This window comes from Taudactylus pleione, unplaced genomic scaffold (assembly GCF_031769625.1).
Source record: "Taudactylus pleione unplaced genomic scaffold, aTauple2 ptg000522l, whole genome shotgun sequence".
Taxonomy (NCBI): domain Eukaryota; kingdom Metazoa; phylum Chordata; class Amphibia; order Anura; family Myobatrachidae; genus Taudactylus; species Taudactylus pleione.
Window position 1 is genome coordinate 525,123 of NW_028284924.1, and position 22,509 is coordinate 547,631.

The 22,509-nt window shown below is 49.2% G+C and overlaps 1 protein-coding gene across 1 annotated transcript in view; it reads right to left on the minus strand.

Moving 5' to 3' along the window:
* Window positions 1–22,509, minus strand: part of PEX6 (peroxisomal biogenesis factor 6) — an 80,071-nt gene that overhangs the window by 26,589 nt on the left and 30,973 nt on the right. Inside the window, exons 7-13 of the mRNA XM_088450695.1 lie at window positions 19,676–19,884; window positions 17,880–18,075; window positions 10,101–10,177; window positions 8,529–8,652; window positions 5,616–5,821; window positions 5,283–5,344; window positions 4,587–4,695 (exon numbers count right to left, since the gene is read on the minus strand). Coding sequence (XP_088306821.1) covers window positions 4,587–4,695; window positions 5,283–5,344; window positions 5,616–5,821; window positions 8,529–8,652; window positions 10,101–10,177; window positions 17,880–18,075; window positions 19,676–19,884 — 983 coding nt within the window. The remainder of the gene's footprint in view (window positions 1–4,586; window positions 4,696–5,282; window positions 5,345–5,615; window positions 5,822–8,528; window positions 8,653–10,100; window positions 10,178–17,879; window positions 18,076–19,675; window positions 19,885–22,509) is intronic.

Below are 22,509 nucleotides of genomic sequence, written 5' to 3' on the forward strand. Positions count from 1 at the left end.
TGACGACAGCACGTTCTTCCCACCGTGTGCAGGAGACTCACCCCTCAGGGTCATGGATTATGGGCCTGATTCAGCATGGTTCGCAATTCAGCAATCGCAAGCACCCACTCGCTGCGAAAATATGCCAATGAATGTGATCGCAGCGCTATACCAAGATGCCCCCAGCTTATAAAGCAGCTCACTTCCCAGTACATACATCCACAAGTCAGCGAAAACATTGGTAATATAGGACCCATACGCAGAGTTGTGGTTGAGCTTGATATGCCTCACAACCTGCGAAGCTTCCGGTCGCCATGTAGAGCTCTGGCTGCGTATGCCGTCGCTGGGGCTTAATTATGCACACCCCTGTAACGGCGTTCAAACGCACAGGCACGCACGCATTCTATGACCACCCGCCATCTCCACCCCCAAATAACACTTCCTGTCACTCATTTCTTCGTGTCTCTGCGTATCTGCTGCGTTCCCATTCGCGATCGCAGTGGCTGGTTTGCGCACGCGCTCTGCGGTACATACGCATGCGCGGAACGCAAACATCGACTGGGTGCGTGCGAACGCAGACCTGCGACCCAAGCTGAATCAGGACCTATATTCTGATTAGTATCAGACTAATGACATGGGGTCTTTTAAAAAAATACATTTAATAACCAAATGTCTTTTGTTTTATCATTTATCTCTAATTTCTTTTATATTCCACAACTAAGAAGAACAGAATGTAATAAAGGCCACATGGAAGCTCCACTGTTACTTCTCTATGACCCAGTTCTACACCTGCGTCCTCCAACTGATAGGAGAAGATATGAAACGCATTCCAGGCCGTAATGGCGCCCGAGTGCGCTCTCCAGAGCTGGGGTTAGGGGTCGCCTTAAGATTTCTGCTTCTGGTTTCAAAACAACGTTATTAGGCACAAGCTCAACCTAGATATAGGGAATTAATAACACAGGAAGCACAACAAAGTCCTCAGGCAGCAATGATACAATATAGTACATGGGGTCCTACTAACTGCACGGTACAGGCACATGAAAGCCTCCAAATTACACATCAGTCTGATGCACCCGTAGGAGCACCTATGTTCTCCCAGCAGGGGGCGCCTCCACAAACTCAGACGCAAATGTGTAACCGTCACAGAAAACTATACCTCTCATTACATTAACCTTAATCTATGTCTAATCATTAGATAGGGGGCTGTATTTTATTACATGTGGCACTTTGTGAGGTGCCAACTCTTTAGCCACAGGGACAACTGAATGGGAAAAAAACACCATAAAAATACAGGATAATCTCTGCTGCAAAGTTCTGCGTAGTATTAACGTCCGAGGCCCCTTCCACAGAGGAGACAACACCTTTACAAATGTGCCCCCCATCCCATTATCTCATTCTGATAATCATGCCCCATCAGGGTAAAAATGTCTGTGTCCGATTACAAAACGCGTTGGGGCGTGACTTGGCGTAACCCTTCCTAGATGATCCAGCTGGAAAGAAACCCGGAGGCGTTCTTGTTACATTTGATTTCTTGAACAAAGGGACTTATATTTTGAATTAGAACAACAATCGGAGCTTTGACTCCTGAGACTTTGGTCAAAATACTCATTAGCGTACTGACTGTTTTTTCTTTTCATTTTTTTCGCTTTCTCTCTCTCTTTATATTTTATATATATATATATACACACACACACACACACACAGCGGGTAAGATAAGTATTGAACACATCAACATTTTTCTCAGTAAATATATATGTAATGAGGCTATTGTAATTAAAGTTTCACCAAATGTCACCAACAACCCATGCAATCCACACATGCAAAGAAATCAAACCATAGATGTCCATATATTAAGTTATGTGTAGTAATGTGAAATGACACAGGGAAAAAGTATGGAACACGCTTACTGAAATCTATTTAATACTTCGTACAAAAGCCTCTGTTGGTAATGACAGCTTCAAGACGCCTCCTGTATGGAGGAACTAGTCTCGTGCATTACTCAGGTGTGATTTTGGTCCATTCTTCCACACAAACAGACTTCTATTCTTGGAGGTTCCGTGGGCCTCTTCTATGAACTCTGATCTTTACTTCTTTCCATAGATTTTCAATTGGATTCAAGTCAGGTGATTGGCTGGGCCATTCTAGCAGCGTTATTTTCTCTCTCTGAAACCAATTGAGTGTCCTTGGCTGTGTGTTTGGGACCCTTTAGAATATAAGCTCTCACGAGCAGGAACCTCTTCCCTCATGTGCTTCTCTTTACATTTTCTTCTACTCCTTACTCCCCATAAGGGCACCTAACACGTGACTGCCAACTCCCGGCTGCTTATTGTGAGTGCTTTAATCGCTATTGCAGCAATGTATATAAATCATGTCCCTGTCCTGCACTGTAATGTACTATAAGTTACTTGTTTCTTGTTCACTTATTAGTTCTATGTACTATGTAAGGCGCTGCGGAACAGTTGTGGAACAATATAAATAAAGGATAATAATAATAATAATTGTCTTGCTGAAGTGTCCACCCTGGTTACATCTTCAGCATCTTGGTAGATGGCAGCAGATTTTTATCAAGAATATCTCTGTACAGTTTTCCATTCATCCGACCTTCAATCACATGAAGTATGCCAGTACCGTATGCTGAAAAACAGCCCCACACCATGATGTTCCCACCTCCAAACTTCACTGTGGGTATGGAGTTTTTGGGGAAATGTGCAGTGCCATTTCAAACATGGTGTGTATTATGGCATCTAAAGAGTTCAATTGTGGTCTCATCTGACCAGACTATGGGTCTAATTCAGCAAGTAACGCAGTTGCAAAGACGCACGCAATCGATCGATTGCTGCGATCTGTGCATGCATCTCAGCGCGTGTGCGCGAACTAGCAATTGCAAACAGAATTGCGATTGCAGAGGATATGCAGACCCAGAGCAGAGTGATTACCAGGAAGTGCCGATAGTGGGTGGTGACGGGGGGGGGGGTTCGGGCGAACGCAGGCGTGCCAGTGCATTTCGACGCCGTTGCAGAGGCGTGCATAAATTAGCCACTACATGGCCTTAAGCCAGTAGTGTCAAACTCGGGCACTTCAGCTTTCGTGGGTACATAGCCCAGCATGCTCTGCCACAGTTTTAGCTTGCCCTAATAGCAAAACTGTGGCACTGCATGCTGAGATGTGTAGATGCACTGCAGCTGGAGGGCCCGAGCTTTGACACCACTGCCTTAAGCAGTCAAAGCACTGATAGTGTGCGTGGATATTAGCAATTTCTGAGAAAGGTCAGGGCTTGTGCAAGTGTGCCTATGGGTCCGATGTTACTCAATGTTACCGATGGTTTCGCTATGTTGCCTTAGTATACAGAAGTAAGTGAGGAGAAGTGGGCGTCCTTATGTCTGGCTGCGTTCGCAATGTGAATGCACACATTTAAATAGCACCGCTGATATTAGCAACTTCTGTGCGTGCGTATAAGCATAATTGCATTCCATTGTGAATCAGGTCCTTTATTCTCCCAGTATTTCACAGGCTTGTCCAAATGTGGTGCAGCAAAGTTTAAACAAGCTTCTTCAGCAATGGAGTCTTGCATGGTGAGCGTGCATACAGGCTATGGCGGTTGAGTGCATTACTTATTGTTTTCTTTGAAACAATTGTACCTGCTAATTCCAGGTCTTTCTGAAGCTCTCCACAAGTGGTCCTTGGCTCTTGGACAACTCTTCTGATAATTATTTTCACTACTTTGTCAGAAATCTTGCTAGGAACACCTGGGCGTGGCCGGTTTATGGTGAAATTACGTTCTCTCCACTTCCGGATTATGGCCCCAACAGTGCTCACTGGAACATTCAGCAGTTTAGAAATCCTTCTGTAACCAATGCCATCAGTATGTTTTGCAACAATAAGGTTGCGAAGGTCTTGAGAGAGCTCTTTCCTTTTATCCATCATGAGATGTTTCTTGTGTGACACCTTGGTAATGAGACACCTTTTTATAGGCCATCAATTGGGACTGAACCAGTTTATATTAATTTGCACTGACAAGGGGCAGGATTGCTTTCTAATTACTGATAGATTTCAACTGGTGTCTTGGCTTTCCATGCCTTTTTGCACCTTCCTTTCTTCATGCGTTCAATACTTTTTCCCTGTGTCATTTCAAATGATTACACATAACTTAATTTATGGACATCTATGCTTTGATTCCTTTGCATGTGTGGATTGCATGGGTTGTTGCTGACATTTGCTGAAACTTTCATTACAATAGCCCAATTACAAATAAATAAAAAAAAATAATAATATATATATATATATATATATATATACATACATACATACACATACACAGTCTTGAAAGCGGCACTCCTCTAATGTGCAAATATAGCAAAAAGATGCATAGTTACGTCCGGTGCCTTCCGAGCTAAACGCAGTCAGTGCAGCTGCATATACATATATTTTTTATTTCACTGGATAATTAATAAGGCTTTTCCCAACCATAACAGTTTTCCCATTTGTATTTCCCGGCTATGGGTGCCACAGTAACCTCTCAGCTGTACATACGGTGAGATACAACCGAGGCAGCAACATATTAAATCGCGAGGGGCATGTCCTACGTCTGATACAAGACATCGTCTCACCTGTCCATGACGCCTCCTGAATCTCCGCTCCTCCCGCGATTAGGAGCCAATGAGTCCAGCTCATCAAAGAATATAATGCATGGAGCAGCCGCTCGGCCGCGAGAGAAGACTGCAAGAAGAGAACAACCATGGCAGAATAAAACAATGACATGTGGAGACCAGAAACAGAGCGCAGACAGAGTGCAAGAGGACAGGAGGCTTAGGTATGAGGACAACATGAGGAGAGAGACAGAGGAAGGGGAGAGAGAGAATAGAGCAAAAAAGAGAGTGTGGAGGTAGGAGAGAACGAGTGGAGGAAGGAGAGTGAAAAAGAGAATGGAGGTAGGAGAGAAAGAGGATGGAGAAAGGGGTGAGTGAGAGAGAGGAGAAGGAAAAACAGAGAGTAGAGCAGCAACGGTTTTGCTATTAGGGCATGCTAATACTGTGGCAGGCATGCTGGGATATGTAGTTACTCAGCAACTGGAGGGTCGCCTGTTGAATACCCCTGATGTAGAAGGGAGTGAAGAGTGGAGGAAGGAGAGAGTGTGTGTCGAGGCGGGAGAAAGAGAGGGTGGAGTTAGGAGATAAAGAGAATGGAAGAAGAGATAGTAGAGGAAGTAGAAATTGAGAGGAAAAGAGTTTTAGAAGAAGAGATAGATAGATAGATAGATAGATAGATAGATAGATAGATAGATAGATAGATAGATAGATAGATACCTTCTCTAACATTTTCCTCACTCTGTCCCACGTACATGTTAATTAGTTCTGGTCCTTTAACACTGTAGGAAAAAAACATAAGCTGTTACCACAACCCCCCATGTTCCAGGCTCCTCATTTCCCAGGATCCCGTTCCCACATCCAGGGCCCTCCTCATCAGCCAGTGCCGGGAGGACTGTCCGTGTCTCGCTCACGTGCCAGACATCCCAGACTCACGTGACTTCTCCGTACTATCCTCCTCCTCCTTTTTAAGTGCATAATTTTGCATGGATACCAATGAGAAGAATACTTTTTGTACAACAAAAAGAAATTTCAATGGAACGTGGCAGTCACCTGAGGAACGTCATGTCACACTCAGTGGCCACAGCTTTAGCGAGCAGAGTTTTCCCAGTTCCTGGTGGTCCATAAAGCAAGATCCCAGACCTACGGAGCCCTAAGGACAGCATTTCAGGGTGCTCCAAGGGAAGCTGCACTGTGTCCAAGAGCTGACGCTTTGCATCCTGTAGTCCGCCAACATCCTTCCAGCGCACGCAAGGCACCTGGCAACATAGAAGTAACAGGGAAAAGCTAGGACATATACATGCAACATACAGTACACAACAAGACCGCCGTATATGGTCGTTGTGGGAGGGTCCAACATGGGAGACAGAACTTCGTCCAAATCTAATCTAAGCCAAGAACACATTTACTTTAATAATACGAGGATTGTCCAAAAAGTAGTGCCTAAATGCTCATAACTCTAAAATAATATGCAACATTTATTTGAAACTTTGTAGTTTAATATGTCTGCTAGCTATATATGTATTTTTGTTTAGGTAGTCCAAGAAATACCAAGGAATCCAAGATGAAACAAAGAGCCATCATTGAAGTTCTGGAAAAAAAAGGCTGCAGTGGTACAGAAATCCCCAGAAGACTGAAAAAGTGTGTGGTGAGCGTACAATTGACTATAACAATGTCAGAAGGTGGATGAAGTTTTTTCAATCGGGAGAATTGTACATGTGCGACAAACTTCGTGGTGGCAACCATCAACTCCAGTGACAGCAGAGAACCAACACAAAGTCGATGCCATGATTCAGAAAGACAGTCGTGTGACCATCAGAGATATCAGTGATGAACTTGAATGTAGCCATGGCACTGTAGAAACACTAATCAATGATTTGGGATATCGTTAAGTGTGTGCTAAATGGGTTCCAAAGCAATTAACCAGGGATCATAAGGCCCAGAGGGTGGAAGTGTGCAATGACCTTTTCACCAACTTTGAAGCCAACCCTGAGACGTTTTTTGGAAAATTTCATTACAGGAGATGAGACCTGGGTATTCCTTTATGACCCAGAAACAAAGGCCCAATCAAAACAATGGAAACACCCAAGTTCACCTAGGCCAAAAAAGCTTAGATCACAGCAATCCGTAAACAAAGTTATGGCTACATTCTTCTGGGATTGCCGAAGTGTTATTCTCATCGATTACTTGGAACCAAAGCAATCAATCAACAGTGATCGATACATTATTACACTTAAGAAGCTGAAAGAAGCCATCCACAAAAAAATGTAAACAATTCCACTGTCAAATGTCATCTTACACCACGACAATGCCAGACCTCACACTTCGATGGCAACATCTGCGGCCATTGCCAAAATGGGGTGGGCAATAATGCCACATCCACCATAGAGTCCTGATTTGGCCCCTTCTGACTTTCATCTGTTTGGCCCTCTCAAATACTGTCTCCGGGGTCAACAGTTTGAAGACATAGAGGTTGTTAAAATCGCCATACGTTCCTGGGTCAAACACCAACCACTGGAATTTTTCCAAAGTGGATTCACAGCTTGGGTTGAGAGGTGGAGAAAATGTTTGAGGGCAGATGGTACATTTTTTGAGTAGAGTCATTCTGTTACTAAGACTTCAAAGTATTTTACTGCAAATTTTCAAATCTGTATCTATAATAAAATTTTAGTTGTGAGCATTTAGGCATTACTTTTTGAACAACCCTCGTATGTCATTAACAGGTCTAATTACAATGAATATATTACAACAGTCATGTCTTTGTACCATCGCACTGTGGCGCTGGGGGAGGAGTTTCAGGAAGTTTATAAATGATGGGAGAAGACACTACGTTTTTTTTTAATGATAATTTATTAAAGGGGTATTATTTTGAAAGTAACATTTTTCTAGGGGGACTAAACTTTACAAGCCAACTACATACCTATTTATTACAAAATCTCTAACCGCCAGCAGTACAGCGAAGGGGAATCAGTCTCTGACGCTGATTTTATATCCACGGCGATTAATAATCATTTCAATGGATTCCAGGCCAAAGCTTCAGGCTATGGGGCTTATTCTGAGTTGGGAACAAAGCAAAATGGAACAAGTAACTTTGCACCTTGGTAAAACCATGCAGCACTATGGGTGGGGCAGTGCAGAGAGATTTAGGAGAGGGGCGTGTCCTAACTGACAGTAAATTGCTGTGTAAATATAAAGCTGTCCAGCATTTGGGGGCTACATGCAGAAGCAGCCAGTATTTACCCTGCATGCAAATATAATATAAACATATTTACACCCCTTGCACTGCAGCATGGTTAGTTCCAGATACACCAGCCCTTACTTTATTTTCTTTTGCTTCCAACGCAGAATCAGCTCATATGTAATGAGTGTAGTCTAGAGTCTAGTGTTCCACCCAACATCCCCATCAGGGACACATTGCTCCTGGCACCCCCATCAGGGACCCATCGCTCCTGTTACCCCCATCAGGGACACATTGTTCCTGTTACCCCCATCAGGGACACATCATTCCCGTTACCCCCATCAGGTACCCATCATTCCCCAAAGCCGCAACTAGACCTTTTTGGTGCCCTGTGCCAGAGAGAGCATTGGCGCCCCCCACCCCCCATATTTTAAATAGAGACATAAGATAGTGCACCTGAAAAGGGCCATTGGCTCATGTGGAAGGGCCAGGGAAGAGATAGGGGAGGCCAGGAGATGCTGGGGATAAAAGAAGAAGAAGCTACAAGTGAGAATGATGATAAACAGGAAAATTGAAAGCCCAAATAGCGCCCCCTGCCCTGCGGTGTCCTGTGCCATGGCACTGGTCGCACCACCCTAGTTACAGCCCTGTCATTCCCGTTACCCGCATCATTCCTGTTACCCCCGTCAGGGACACATCGATCCTGTTACCCCCTTCTGCGACACATCGTTGCCAATCTTTACAAAATCCCCAGCTTAGACACAGATCTAAGGAGACTCTGGACTTACCTTGGGAGCACCAATCTCCTGAGAATGAGCTTCTTGCAATTCAGAAAGTGCATTATCCAAATCCAGTGATGTAATAGGAAAACCAGCAGCCAAGAGACCCTCCTCATCCGCCTCTGTGAGAACACTGTGGTATAACACAATTATACATGTACATAAAGAACCAGATACCAGGTTCATCACTGGGATGATTTTCTCTCAGTAAGTATGGATACCCAATATTTTTTATGTAAACTGTTTTCTTTTCTTAAGTTATCATACTGTTCATACAATTCACCATAACTTATGATATGCTTGTAACTTGTGATATTGATACAAGTTTTGAACCAGGTCCTACCTAATTGAACATGTGCCTGCAAAGTTCATGAGCAGAATAGTGGAGAGAAGGGCTGGGCAGAGAAGGAGAGAGAGCGGCTGGGCAGAGAAGGAGAGAGAGCGGCTGGGCAGAGAAGGAGAGAGAGCGGCTGGGCAGAGAAGGAGAGAGCGGCTGGGCAGAGAAGGAGAGAGAGCGGCTGGGCAGAGAAGGAGAGAGAGCGGCTGGGCAGAGAAGGAGAGAGCGCGGCTGGGCAGAGAAGGAGAGAGAGCGGCTGGGCAGAGAAGGAGAGAGCGGCTGGGCAGAGAAGGAGAGAGAGCGGCTGGGCAGAGAAGGAGAGAGAGGCGCTGGGCAGAGAAGGAGAGAGCGCGGCTGGGCAGAGAAGGAGAGAGCGCGGCTGGGCAGAGAAGGAGAGAGCGCGGCTGGGCAGAGAAGGAGAGAGCGCGGCTGGGCAGAGAAGGAGAGAGCGCGGCTGGGCAGAGAAGGAGAGAGAGCGGCTGGGCAGAGAAGGAGAGAGAGCGGCTGGGCAGAGAAGGAGAGAGAGCGGCTGGGCAGAGAAGGAGAGAGAGCGGCTGGGCAGAGAAGGAGAGAGCGCGGCTGGGCAGAGAAGGAGAGAGCGCGGCTGGGCAGAGAAGGAGAGAGAGCAGCTGGGCAGAGAAGGAGAGAGCGCTGCTGGGCAGAGAAGGAGAGAGCACGGCCGAGCAGAGAAGGAGAGAGCGCGGCTGAGCAGAGAAGGAGAGAGCGCGGCTGAGCAGAGAAGGAGAGAGCGCGGCAGAGCAGAGAAGGAGAAAGCGCGGCCGAGCAGCGAAGGAGAAAACGCGGCCGAGCAGAGAAGGAGAGAGCGCGGCCGAGCAGAGAAGGAGAGAGCACGGCTGAGCCAAAGGAGAGAGCACGGCTGGGCAGAGAAGGAGAGAAAGCGACTGAGCAGAGAAGGAGAAAGATAGCCTGAGCAGAAAATTAGAGAGGCCAAACAGAGTAGTCAGGAAAGGTCAAGCCTTGAAGAGCGAGCGCAGCAGAGGAGAGGCCGAGCGCAGCAGAGGAGAGAGGCCGAGCGCAGCAGAGGAGAGAGGACAAGCACAGCAGAGGTGAGAGGATGAGCACAGCAGAGGTGAGAGGATGAGCACAGCAGAGGTGAGAGGCTGAAGGAAGCAAAGCAAGAAGAGAGACCTATGACAGAGTGAGGAAAATTAAGGTCACATATGTATAATGCTGTAGTGGTAGCAGACAAGGAGACATATGGGGAAAAGAAGAGCAAATCATACCGTGAATTTCGGACTCTGGCACAAGCGAGACGTCCGGCTTTTGACAGCAATGCACAGAGATCCCCCACAACGAAACCCTGATGTATAAAGACAGAAATAGAGAAATATGTAATCATTAACTTTTTCCCCTATATTCAGATATTATAATGGTGGAGAGATAACGAGTGCACAGAAGTATATCTGGGTGTGTAATGTGTATAATGTGACAGACAGATGAAACTTCGGGGTAGATTTACTAAAGCTTGTAAAACAGACAAGTGGCGGTGTTGCTCATAGCAACCAATCAGCTTCTATAATTGTCATATATAGATATGGCATTTGTATAAGGGTCGTTAACATAACAAATATGAGCTTTATAGAATTAGTAAGTAAACACAGGCATTACTATATTTTATTAAGGATTTATATAAGTTAGAAAAACAAGAGATATGGTAAGAACTTACCTTTGTTATCTCTGTTTCTACGAAGTCCATAGGGTCCACAGGGTTGACCTTGGGGTATAGCTGGATCTGGATCCACGGGCACCACGCAGTTAAAGCTTTGCTGCTCCCAGGATGCACTTGGGTCCGTCCTCCTCTATACCCCGCCCCCGGCCACAGGCACCTCAGTTGGTAAGCAGCTAAGGCCGAAGGAGGAGACTAAACAGAGAGAAGGAAGACTGGAACACACAAGAAACCATACTCACAGAAATGGGAGACGGAAAACCGGTGACCAGCCACACAGCCCATTTGAAGCCAGGTGCGTCAGGGCGGGCGCCCTGTGGACCCTATGGACTTCGTAGAAACAGAGATAACAAAGGTAAGTTCTTACCATAACTCTTGTTTTCTACTTCAGGGTCCATAGGGGGTCCACAGGGTTGACCTTGGGGATGTCCCAAAGCAGTTCAACTAAGGGCGGGGACGCTCCTGTGCTGAAAGGAGTACCCGGCGCCCAAAGGATGCATCCTGAGAGGCGAAGGTGTCAAACGCATAGAACCTCAAAAACGTTTGAATTGAAGACCAAGTGGCCGCCTTACACAGCTGAACAGCGGAGGCGCCACGTCTAGCAGCCCAAGAGGGACCCACAGAACGAGTGGAATGAGCCTTAACAGAGGCTGGCACAGGTAAACCCTCCTGTGCATAAGCCTCACAAATAACGGAACGAAGCCAAAGGGCTAACGTTTGCTTGTTGGCAGGCCAACCCCTCTTGTGAAAACCGAAGAGGACAAACAAAGAATCCGACTTCCTAAGTGCCCGGACTACATCTAAGGAAGCCTCACCAGCTGAAAGATCAGGTGACTGAAAAGCTGGCACAACAAGTTCCTGATTAATGTGGAACTTTGAGACCACTTTGGGCAAAAACTCAGGACGAGTGCGGAGCACCGCTCTGTCCTGATGAAAAATCAGAAAAGGGGGGCGACAGGAAAGCGCCCCCAACTCTGACACCCTCCTGGCAGAAGCAATTGCTAGGAGAAAAAACGGTCTTGAACGTCAGCCACTTGAGGTCCACCACCAAGAGGCTCAAAAGGAGGACCCTGCAAGACCCGTAGCACCAGCGCCAAGTCCCAAGGAGCCACAGGAGGCACGAAGGGAGGCTGGATCCGGAGAACACCCTGGAAAAAGGTGTGAACATCCGGTAGTGTAGCAATCCGTCGCTGAAACCACACGGACAAAGCAGACACATGAACCTTCAGAGAGGCCAGGCGTAAGCCAAGGTCCAAACCTGATTCAAGGAACTCCAAGATTCTGGAAACCCGGAACACCTGAGGATCATAGTTTCTGGATTCACACCACTGAAAGTGCGCCACACCCTGTGGTAAATCCGTGCGGAGACAGGCTTGCGTGCCCTAAACATGGTACCAATGACCGAACTGGAGAAACCCCTAGACCTCAAGACGGCTGTCTCAAGAGCCACGCCGTCAAAGACAGCCGACCCAGATCCGGGTAAAGGCAGGGCCCTTGAGACAACAGGTCCCGACGCTGAGGAAGAAGGTACGGAGCGTCGATGGAGAGACACCTCAGATCGGAGTACCAAGGACGTCTGGGCCACTCCGGAGCAACCAGCACGAGCGTGCCGCCGTCCTGCTTGAATTTCCGCAGAACCCGAGGAAGTAAGGATATCGGAGGAAACAGATACTCCAGGTGAAACGTCCATTTCACCGACAGCGCGTCTACCAGACTGGCGCCTGCGTCTCTTGTCCTTGACCCGTAAACAGGCAACTTGTGATTGTGACGGGAGGCCATCAAGTCCAGCTCCGGCAGCCCCCACCTGTCCACGAGTAGCTGAAACACCTCTGGGTGAAGCGACCATTCCCCCGGGATGCACGTCGTGACGGCTGAGGAAGTCCGCCTCCCAATTGAGGACTCCGGGAATGAAGACTGCCGAGATCGCTGGAATGTGACACTCCGCCCAAGCAAGGATGCGAGACACCTCCAACATCGCTGCCCGACTGCGAGTTCCTCCTTGGTGGTTGATATACGCCACCGTGGTGGCGTTGTCGGACTGCACCTGAACCGCCCTTCCGTGAAGAGCGGGACCGGACGACTGCAGGGCCCGATAAACTGCCCGCAGTTCCAGAATGTTGATGGGAAGAAGAGCTTCTTCCGCAGACCAACGACCCTGAAGTGACGAGCCGGTCACTGCCTCCCAACCCCGAAGACTGGCATCTGTCGTAAACAGAACCCAGTCCGGCATCCAAAAGAGGCGACCCTGGACGAGATGAGCTGACTGAAGCCACCACGCCAGAGACCGGCGCACTTCCGGGGACAAAACCAGCATCTGGGATCGGATCCGGTGAGGTAACCCGTTCCACTCCGATAGAATCTGCCCCTGCAGGGGCCTGGAATGGAACTGGGCAAATTCCACCATGTCGAATGCCGACACCATGGACCCCAGGACTCTCATTGCTGAATGGACCGACACTGCTCAGGCAACTGTGTATCCTCAGTCGTAGGGAGGACACCTTTTCCGGAGTCAAGAAAATCCTTTGTTGACCAGAATCCAGAAGTGCTCCCAGATGGACCATCCGTTGTGATGGGATCAGAGAGGACTTCTTCCAATTTATCAACCACCCGTGTGCTTGAAAACAAGCAATGGTCAGGTGGAGATGTCGAAGAAGCACCTCTGGGGAGCTTGCCAGCAGAAGATCGTCCAGGTACAGCAACAGCCGTATACCCTGACCCCGAAGGTGGGCAGCCATAACTGCCATCACCTTGGTGAACACCCACGTAGCCGTGGCTATCGGCACATGGAGATAGGTGTCCTGGATATCGAGGGAGACCATGTAATCCCTGGGTTCCATCACCAGAATGATGGAACGTAACGTTTCCATCCTGAACCTGGGAACTCTGAAGTATTTGTTCAGAGACTTCAAATTCAGGATAGGGCGATGAGAACCATTGGGTTTCTGCACCAGAAACAGAGTAGAATAGTACCCCGTCCCGCGCTGAGGCTGCGGAACGGGAACAATGACCCCTGCTTGTAGCAAGGATTCTATAGCTACCTGAATCTGGACAGCTTTGGTCTTGTCCAGAGAAGGACTCATACAGAAAAACTGGTGGGGCGGCCTGAACCGAAAAGACAGGTCGTACCCCTGAGAGACTAGTTCTCGAACCCAGGCATCCGTGGTGGTATTGTGCCAACACTGGGCGAATAGGAGAAGTCGGCCTCCCACTCTGGGGTCCCCCAGAGAGAGGCCCGTCCCATCAGGCAGCAGGTTTATCCTCCTGCTTGGAAGAAGGGCGCCGAGCACTCCATGCCTGCTTCTTGGGCTTGGGTGCAGCCTTGGTCGCCGAATGTCTCGGGAAGGACTGACCCTTGGCCTTACCTGAACCCGAAAGGACCGAAAGGCAGAGCTCCGAACCTTAGCCGGCACTGAACCCGAAGGAAGGAAGGCCGACTTGGGTTTAGCCAAGGTATCCACTATTTTGTCCAAGTCCGGACCAAATAGCAACTCACCATTAAAAGGCAATGCCTCCAGACTCCTTTTAGAGTCCGCATCTGCTCGCCAAGACTTCAGCCACAAGGACCGACGAGCAGACACAGCTGCAGCCGACACCCTAGAGGTCAGCAGACTAGCATCCAACGAAGCTTCCCCTACATAGGAAGCGGCATCCCTCATTTGACCAATTAACGCTCTCTGGATCTCCGGAGCATCCTCTGGAAAAGTATCGTCCAAAGCGTTAGCCCAGCTATCAATGGCCTTAGCCACCCATGAAATGGCCATGGACGGGCGCGCCACCGCCCCTGAAAGGGAGTAAATGGATTTCAAACATATCTCGACCTTCCTGTCTGTGGGATCCTTCAAAGAGGAAATAGACGGTAATGGGAGCGTAGCGCTCTTAATCAAGCGAGTGACGTGGGAATCCACAGCCGGTGGAATTTCCCACTTCCTGCAATGCGCTTCAGGAAAAGGATAATTCGATGCCAACCTCTTTTATGGTTGGAATCTCTTACTGGGCAACTGCCAGGCCCCCGCCATATGATCCGTCAACTGGTCAGACAAGGGAAAGACACTCGACGTAACCTTAGCTTTTTTAAAGTTAGGGTACTTAGATTTAGGGGCCGTTGCATTATCCTCTATATGAAGGATAGCGCGCACCGCCCTAACCAATGCCGGCACAATAATGGAAGATTTAGTCTCCATCTCCTGGGCCGCGGCGTCAGAGTCAGTGTCTTCATGAACTTCTCCATCATCCGAAGACACATCCGAGTCCGACAGCTGCACTGTTAGAGAACTCACAACCTGACGCTTGGGCGCCTTAGGGGGCAAATCACTCTGCAACACAAAAACAGAGGATGAGGCCGCCAGACTCTGCACAGAGCTGGAGAGTACATTCACCCAAGGTGGAGGCGCAGCATGAGGATAACCCTGAAAAAGCACCATCGACTGCTGAGTCACAGGGGGGGGACTGGACATACACAGGCACCCCCGCATAAGGACCCACGGTTTGAGACCCGGGGGGAGACTGCAATAAATGCGGAATACCCGGGGAATGGGGGATGTTAGGCTGGGGCAACGCCCTAACAGGCACCGCAGCCGGCCCCGCTAAACGGTCCACAATAGATGCCAACACCTGGGAAAACATCGCCCAAGGAGGATCCTGTGAAATAGGGGGCACAGAGGGGCCAGGCACCAGCTGGCACCGCCCGCACAGACCATCCTGAGATAGATCCCCCCTATCAACTCCAGCAGCACAGCGTCTGCAGGAAAACAGCACAGGAGCTCCAGAGTGCTCAGTCTCCTCATCAGACATGATACAGAAATGCTCAATGAAAACGTATTACCAGAGGGAATATGGTGAAAACACCTCCGCACTCACAGCATGCAACACAAACAGCCCACAATATGGAAGTGTGCAGCACACAACTGTATGTGACCAACCTCGCAAATACTTGATTTATACAAGCGAGGTCCACAGAAAAAAGCCCTTCCCCCACACACCTGTCGGGCCGTATGGAAAAGGAAAGGGATAGGTACAAGCTGACAGTAAGTTAGAAATAAGTCACAGACAGCAGCACTAGCAAAAGTCACATACAATGCAGTAAGGATTTGACTCACCGCACCTTCCGCTACAATCAACCTCCCAGATTCAGTGTCTGGGAGAGCTATAGCGCTGCGTACACTGTCCCTTTGCAGAGGAGAGGTACCCAGGGGGACCGGTCCATGCACCGCCTGGGAGTCTGCGTTACAGCCTTGAAGATGGCCGCCGGAGAGCTCTGAGGAGGAGTGGCCGCATGAAGAACAGCTCAGCGACGCCAGGACACGTGAGAGAAGGCGCGCTGAGCTGAGGGGAGGAGCCGCTAAACCAGGGAAGGCTGCCTCCCCTGGCTAGTAATTAACCCCAGGGACGCTGGTTCCCCTCCAGCCATTATTCCCTGGTGGTCCAGCGGACGCGCGGGGTATGCCTGCAGAGGGGGGAGCCCGCCGCCGCTACTAGCGCCGTCGGTCTGTCCCCAGAGACCGGCGGCTAGAGACTGCATTTCCCCCGCTTGCAGCGCTGAATCCCCGTGAGCCCGGCAGCAGTCAGTGGGAGGTCCCGGAGCCACGCTAGTACTGACTCCGGGGTCCCGCTGCGATCCCCGTCGCAGCGCCAGCGGGGTTGTTGGAGCGGCAGCGTGGACCTCCAGCTGGACAGTCTGATGCTGCCGCTCTGAAGAGTAAAAAAAATTAAATCTTCTATCTTCAAAAATAAAGCTTAGGGGCTGCTAAAAACAGCCCCACTGCAACAGGGTGACCCGACTCCGGCCGGGCACCAACTAAAACAGAGGTGCCTGTGGCCGGGGGAGGGGTATAGAGGAGGACGGACCCAAGTGCATCCTGGGAGCAGCAAAGCTTTAACTGCGTGGTGCCCGTGGATCCAGATCCAGCTATACCCCAAGGTCAACCCTGTGGACCCCCTATGGACCCTGAAGTAGAAAGTATGTTTTATGATGACATCTGATGTAATTGTCAAATATTGTTAACGAGTGGGCTACTTCTACAACAAACTGCAGGAGAGAACCTGAAAGATGACAATATGACCATTTCCAAGGTAGAATGACAGCTAAAAACCAATCATAGACAGGCTGCGTTACATAATGAACCCTTACGAACAATAGTAATTGAGGCAATTGTTTAAGGGCTGTTATCTGACGATTTCTTGGAATTGGAGTGACGTGCTATGAATAATTAGGCCTATAATGTATTAGCGTAGAACAGAGGTTCTCAAACTCGGTCCTCAGGACCCCACACAGTTCACTTTTTCCAGGTCGCCTAGCAGGTGCACAGGTGTAGTCATTACTCAGCAACACCTGGTGGAGCTAATTATTTCACTTGTGATTCTGTGAGGAGACCTGCAAAACATGCACTGTTTGGAGTCCTGAGGACCGAGTTTGAGAACCTGTGGCGTAGAAAGTCTGAAGTGAATAAATATCAGCCTGACTGGAGATATGTTAGGAAACCTCTGGGAGCGGCTACTCTGTGCTGCGACACACAAAAGGGCTGGCTCGTATGCGGTTATCATTTTTCTTATGAATACTTGAAGTAAACTTTTAACTACTTCATTCAACTGTGCGGACATTCAGTTATTAACACTTTAATAGTACATACACACACTTACACTTCACGGGCTCTACTGCTCTTTAAATACAATTTCAACACAGACATCTTGGCAGAGCCCAGTCTCAAGATGGCAGACATTCCTAATGATGGTCGGCACGGTCACTCTAGTCCCTAGTGGACTCTCAGGGGCATATTTAGGAGATGTTACCTATAGCAACCAATCAGATTGTATATATAATTTACCTAGCACCTTCTAGAAGATAATAGCTAGAATCTGATTGGCTGCTATGGGCAACATCTCAATTCTAAAATCCTGCACTTAAGTAAATATACTCTTTATTGTCAATAAGCCCCAGCTGACCCAACCTCTAGATCATCATGGATTCTGTACAACCTGATACAGACCCCGGTTCTGGAGCCAAATTCCATTCCCAGAATATGGGGGAGTCACCTGTCAGGCTGGAGTTGGAGACCAGCATATCTATGGGCAGTGAAGTCGTGGTGCCGATATTGTACCTCAATGTCGCTTCAGCAGAGAAAACAATTACAAAGTAAGTTTTCAAGAACATCTCTATAAACATGTGATCATCATACATTTTCTTTTGTGTTAGATAAAAACGTAATCCCCTGAGATCAGGACCTGCATTCTCTTTATTCATTCTTGCTGAATGCACAGTTTCTTATTTATAAAGACAGCATATGCAGTGTTTGTACATCACATTTGTAAAACCTTTATTATATCCTCATCTTGTACTCACAGCTGTCCGGCGCGCTAGGTGTGTGATGCTGACGTCTCTGCTGAGTGGGAGAGGGGCGGTCAGTACTGTGAGGAGAGACACGCGCTGGTCTTCTGATGGAGCTTTCAGGGAAACCTCATGGAGGAAGCACGAGTGCAAGTCCAGGGGGATGTCTTGTGGGCGAGATGAGGTAGCTACAACGACTAACGGCAGATCCCTACAGACACAAACAGTAATCTCAGGAGAGAGTGCTCGCTACAGACAGACAGTGTGATCTCAGGAGAGAGTGCTCACTACAGACAGACAGTGTGATCTCAGGAGAGAGTGCTCGCTACAGACACAGGGCCTGATTCAGAGTTGGGAGTAGAGTGATGTATCTCTCTCAACTGATCATCTTGGTGACACCATGCTGCACTGCAGGGGGGGGGGGGGCAGATTTAAAATGTGCAGAGAGATTTAGATTTGGGAGGAGTGTGTCCAAACTGACATCTAAATTGTAATAATAAAGCTGTGCAGCATTTGTGGGCTACATGTAAAATCAACCAGTATTTACCCCACATGTAAAAACATATATGTATTTACACCCCTTGCATTGCAATATGGTTTGTTCAGGTTCACAGTTGAGAGAGATAAATCTCCCTCTGGGCCTGATTCAGAGCCGGATGCTCTTTCAGAGCGCTCCCTCTGAATCAGTGCCCTCCCTCTGAATTTTAGAGCGGCCTCCTGGCCACTCGCATAGCTGTGGGTAACCACCCACAGCTATAGCGAGCGGCCAAAAAGATGGTCGCGATGGTCAAGACCATCACGACCATCGGGCTTGCGACGAGACCCTTGTGGTAGGGTCTCGTTGCCGCAAGCCCTGGAGTGCTTTTGGCTCTATCAGAGCCAAAAGCACTCCCACTGACATCACTTGTGATGTCAGTGGGGCCGGCCCCAGATGGTAGGCGTTCCCATTGGAATCCCTCTGTCTGGCCATCCACGCCCCCGGCACGCCCACCAAAGGGGGCGTGCTGTCACTCACCATCGACAGCACGCCCCCTTTGTAGCGAGACCCATAGCGACGGCTTGCCAGGGTGGGGAGTTTGACTGGGGCGGTACACCTGTCAAACCGTAACGCAGGTGTCCTAAGGCGAGCTCATGGAGGACAGAAACCTCCCGTGGAGCAGTAGGGCATAAGGTCTTCCGCTATGCGGGTCTCGTGCATGCACACAACGGAGCCGGCTCCCTCGTGCGCATGCGCACAACGGAGCCGGCTCCCTCGTGCGCATGCGGCCAACATCGACCCGCTTGCGAGTGCTCAGCGCTCGCAAGCGGGTCTGAATCAGGCCCTCTATTCCCAACTCTGAATCAGGCCCACAGTGTGATCTCAGGAGAGTGCTCACTTTATATACTATACAGAGAGTGTGATCTCAGGAAAGAGTGCTCGCTACGGACACAGACAGTGTGATCTCAGAAGAGCGTGCTCGCTACAGACACAGACAACCTAAACTGTGCAGGCAGATTCAGAGATGGGATGGTGACGGGCCTATAAATCACAAAGCTGCCCAGAATTTGTGCTACAAGCAAAAGCAGACAGAATGTTCCGTGCGTGCAAAATGAAAAGCTGCATTTCCACCCCATGTACAGGATCACAACATGGTTCATCCAGGTATAACCTTACATCATTTACCTAGATCTTCTCCTAAGTCTAAATCAGGGCAGAGTGAAGTCAGGGAAGGGAAGAGACTGAACCCCGAAACCTTGAGAGTCACAGACAAAGATACAGGAGCTTTTGCTAAACATTTTGCACTCTGCATCACTTAAGTCAGAGCTAATACCTGTTTGTGGAATTTGTCTCTAGAAGAAGATGGCTAAGAGTGGAGAGGACTCTGGTGTCCTCTCCAGAACCATCTCTCTCCCTCCCCAAAAGATCCACATGACAAAGCAGCAGCACACAGGGTCGGCAGTCCCAGGCACGAGAGAAAAGAGTGCGGAGACGAGTCACACTGGCAGCACTGCTCTCCCTGCACAGCCTCGCACACTCAACCTGAAATACAAACAGAAGTGTCACACTAGCAACACTAATACACCATACAGCATTGCACACTCATCCTGACAGATATACACAGAGGAGACATGTCACACTGCCAGCACTGCTCTCCCCCATACAGCCTCTCACACACTCATCCTGACAGATATACACAGAGGAGACATGTCACACTGCCAGCAGTACTCTCCCCCATACAGCCTCACACACTCATCCTGACAGATATACACAGAGGAGACATGTCACACTGCCAGCACTGGTCTCCCCCATACATCCTCACACACTCATCCTGACAAATATACACAGAGGAGACATGTCACACTGCCAGCACTGCTCTCCCCCATACAGCCTCGCACACTCATCCTGACAGATGTACACAGAGGAGACATATCTCACTGCCAGCACTGCTCTCCCCCATACAGCCTCGCACACTCATCCTGACAGATATACACAGAGGAGACATGTCACACTGCCAGCACTGCTCTCCCCCATACAGCCTCGCACACTCATCCTGACAGATATACACAGAGGAGACATATCACACTGCCAGCACTGCTCTCCCCCATACAGCCTCACACACTCATCCTGACAGATATACACAGAGGAGACATGTCACACTGCCAGCACTGCTCTCCCCCATACAGCCTCTCACACACTCATCCTGACAGATATACACAGAGGAGACATGTCACACTGCCAGCAGTACTCTCCCCCATACAGCCTCACACACTCATCCTGACAGATATACACAGAGGAGACATGTCACACTGCCAGCACTGGTCTCCCCCATACATCCTCACACACTCATCCTGACAAATATACACAGAGGAGACATGTCACACTGCCAGCACTGCTCTCCCCCATACAGCCTCGCACACTCATCCTGACAGATGTACACAGAGGAGACATATCTCACTGCCAGCACTGCTCTCCCCCATACAGCCTCGCACACTCATCCTGACAGATATACACAGAGGAGACATGTCACACTGCCAGCACTGCTCTCCCCCATACAGCCTCGCACACTCATCCTGACAGATATACACAGAGGAGACATATCACACTGCCAGCACTGCTCTCCCCCATACAGCCTCACACACTCATCCTGACAGATATACACAGAGGAGACATGTCACACTGCCAGCACTGCTCTCCCCCATACAGCCTCACACACTCATCCTGACAGATATACACAGAGGAGACATATTACACTGCCAGCACTGCTCTCCCCCATACAGCCTCGCACACTCATCCTGACAGATATACACAGAGGAGACATGTCACACTGCCAGCACTGCTCTCCCACATACAGCCTCGCACACTCATCCTGACAGATGTACACAGAGGAGACATGTCACACTGCCAGCACTGCTCTCCCCCATACAGCCTCGCACACTCATCCTGACAGATATACACAGAGGAGACATATTACACTGTCAGCACTGCTCTCCCCGATACGGCCTCGCACACTCATCCTGACAGATATACACAGAGGAGACATGTCACACTGCCAGCACTGCTCTCCCCGATACGGCCTCGCACACTCATCCTGACAGATATACACAGAGGAGACATGTCACACTGCCAGCACTGCTCTCCCCCATACAGCCTCTCACACACTCATCCTGACAGATATACACAGAGGAGACATGTCACACTGCCAGCAGTACTCTCCCCCATACAGCCTCACACACTCATCCTGACAGATATACACAGAGGAGACATGTCCCACTGCCAGCACTGGTCTCCCCCATACATCCTCACACACTCATCCTGACAAATATACACAGAGGAGACATGTCACACTGCCAGCACTGCTCTCCCCCATACAGCCTCGCACACTCATCCTGACAGATGTACACAGAGGAGACATATCTCACTGCCAGCACTGCTCTCCCCCATACAGCCTCGCACACTCATCCTGACAGATATACACAGAGGAGACATGTCACACTGCCAGCACTGCTCTCCCCCATACAGCCTCGCACACTCATCCTGACAGATATACACAGAGGAGACATATCACTGCCAGCACTGCTCTCCCCCATACAGCCTCACACACTCATCCTGACAGATATACACAGAGGAGACATGTCACACTGCCAGCACTGCTCTCCCCCATACAGCCTCACACACTCATCCAGACAGATATACACAGAGGAGACATATTACACTGCCAGCACTGCTCTCCCCCATACAGCCTCGCACACTCATCCTGACAGATATACACAGAGGAGACATGTCACACTGCCAGCACTGCTCTCCCACATACAGCCTCGCACACTCATCCTGACAGATGTACGCAGAGGAGACATGTCACACTGCCAGCACTGCTCTCCCCCATACAGCCTCGCACACTCATCCTGACAGATATACACAGAGGAGACATATTACACTGTCAGCACTGCTCTCCCCGATACGGCCTCGCACACTCATCCTGACAGATATACACAGAGGAGACATGTCACACTGCCAGCACTGCTCTCCCCGATACGGCCTCGCACACTCATCCTGACAGATATACACAGAGGAGACATGTCACACTGCCAGCACTGCTCTCCCCCATACAGCCTCACACACTCATCCTGACAGATATACACAGAGGAGACATGTCACACTGCCAGC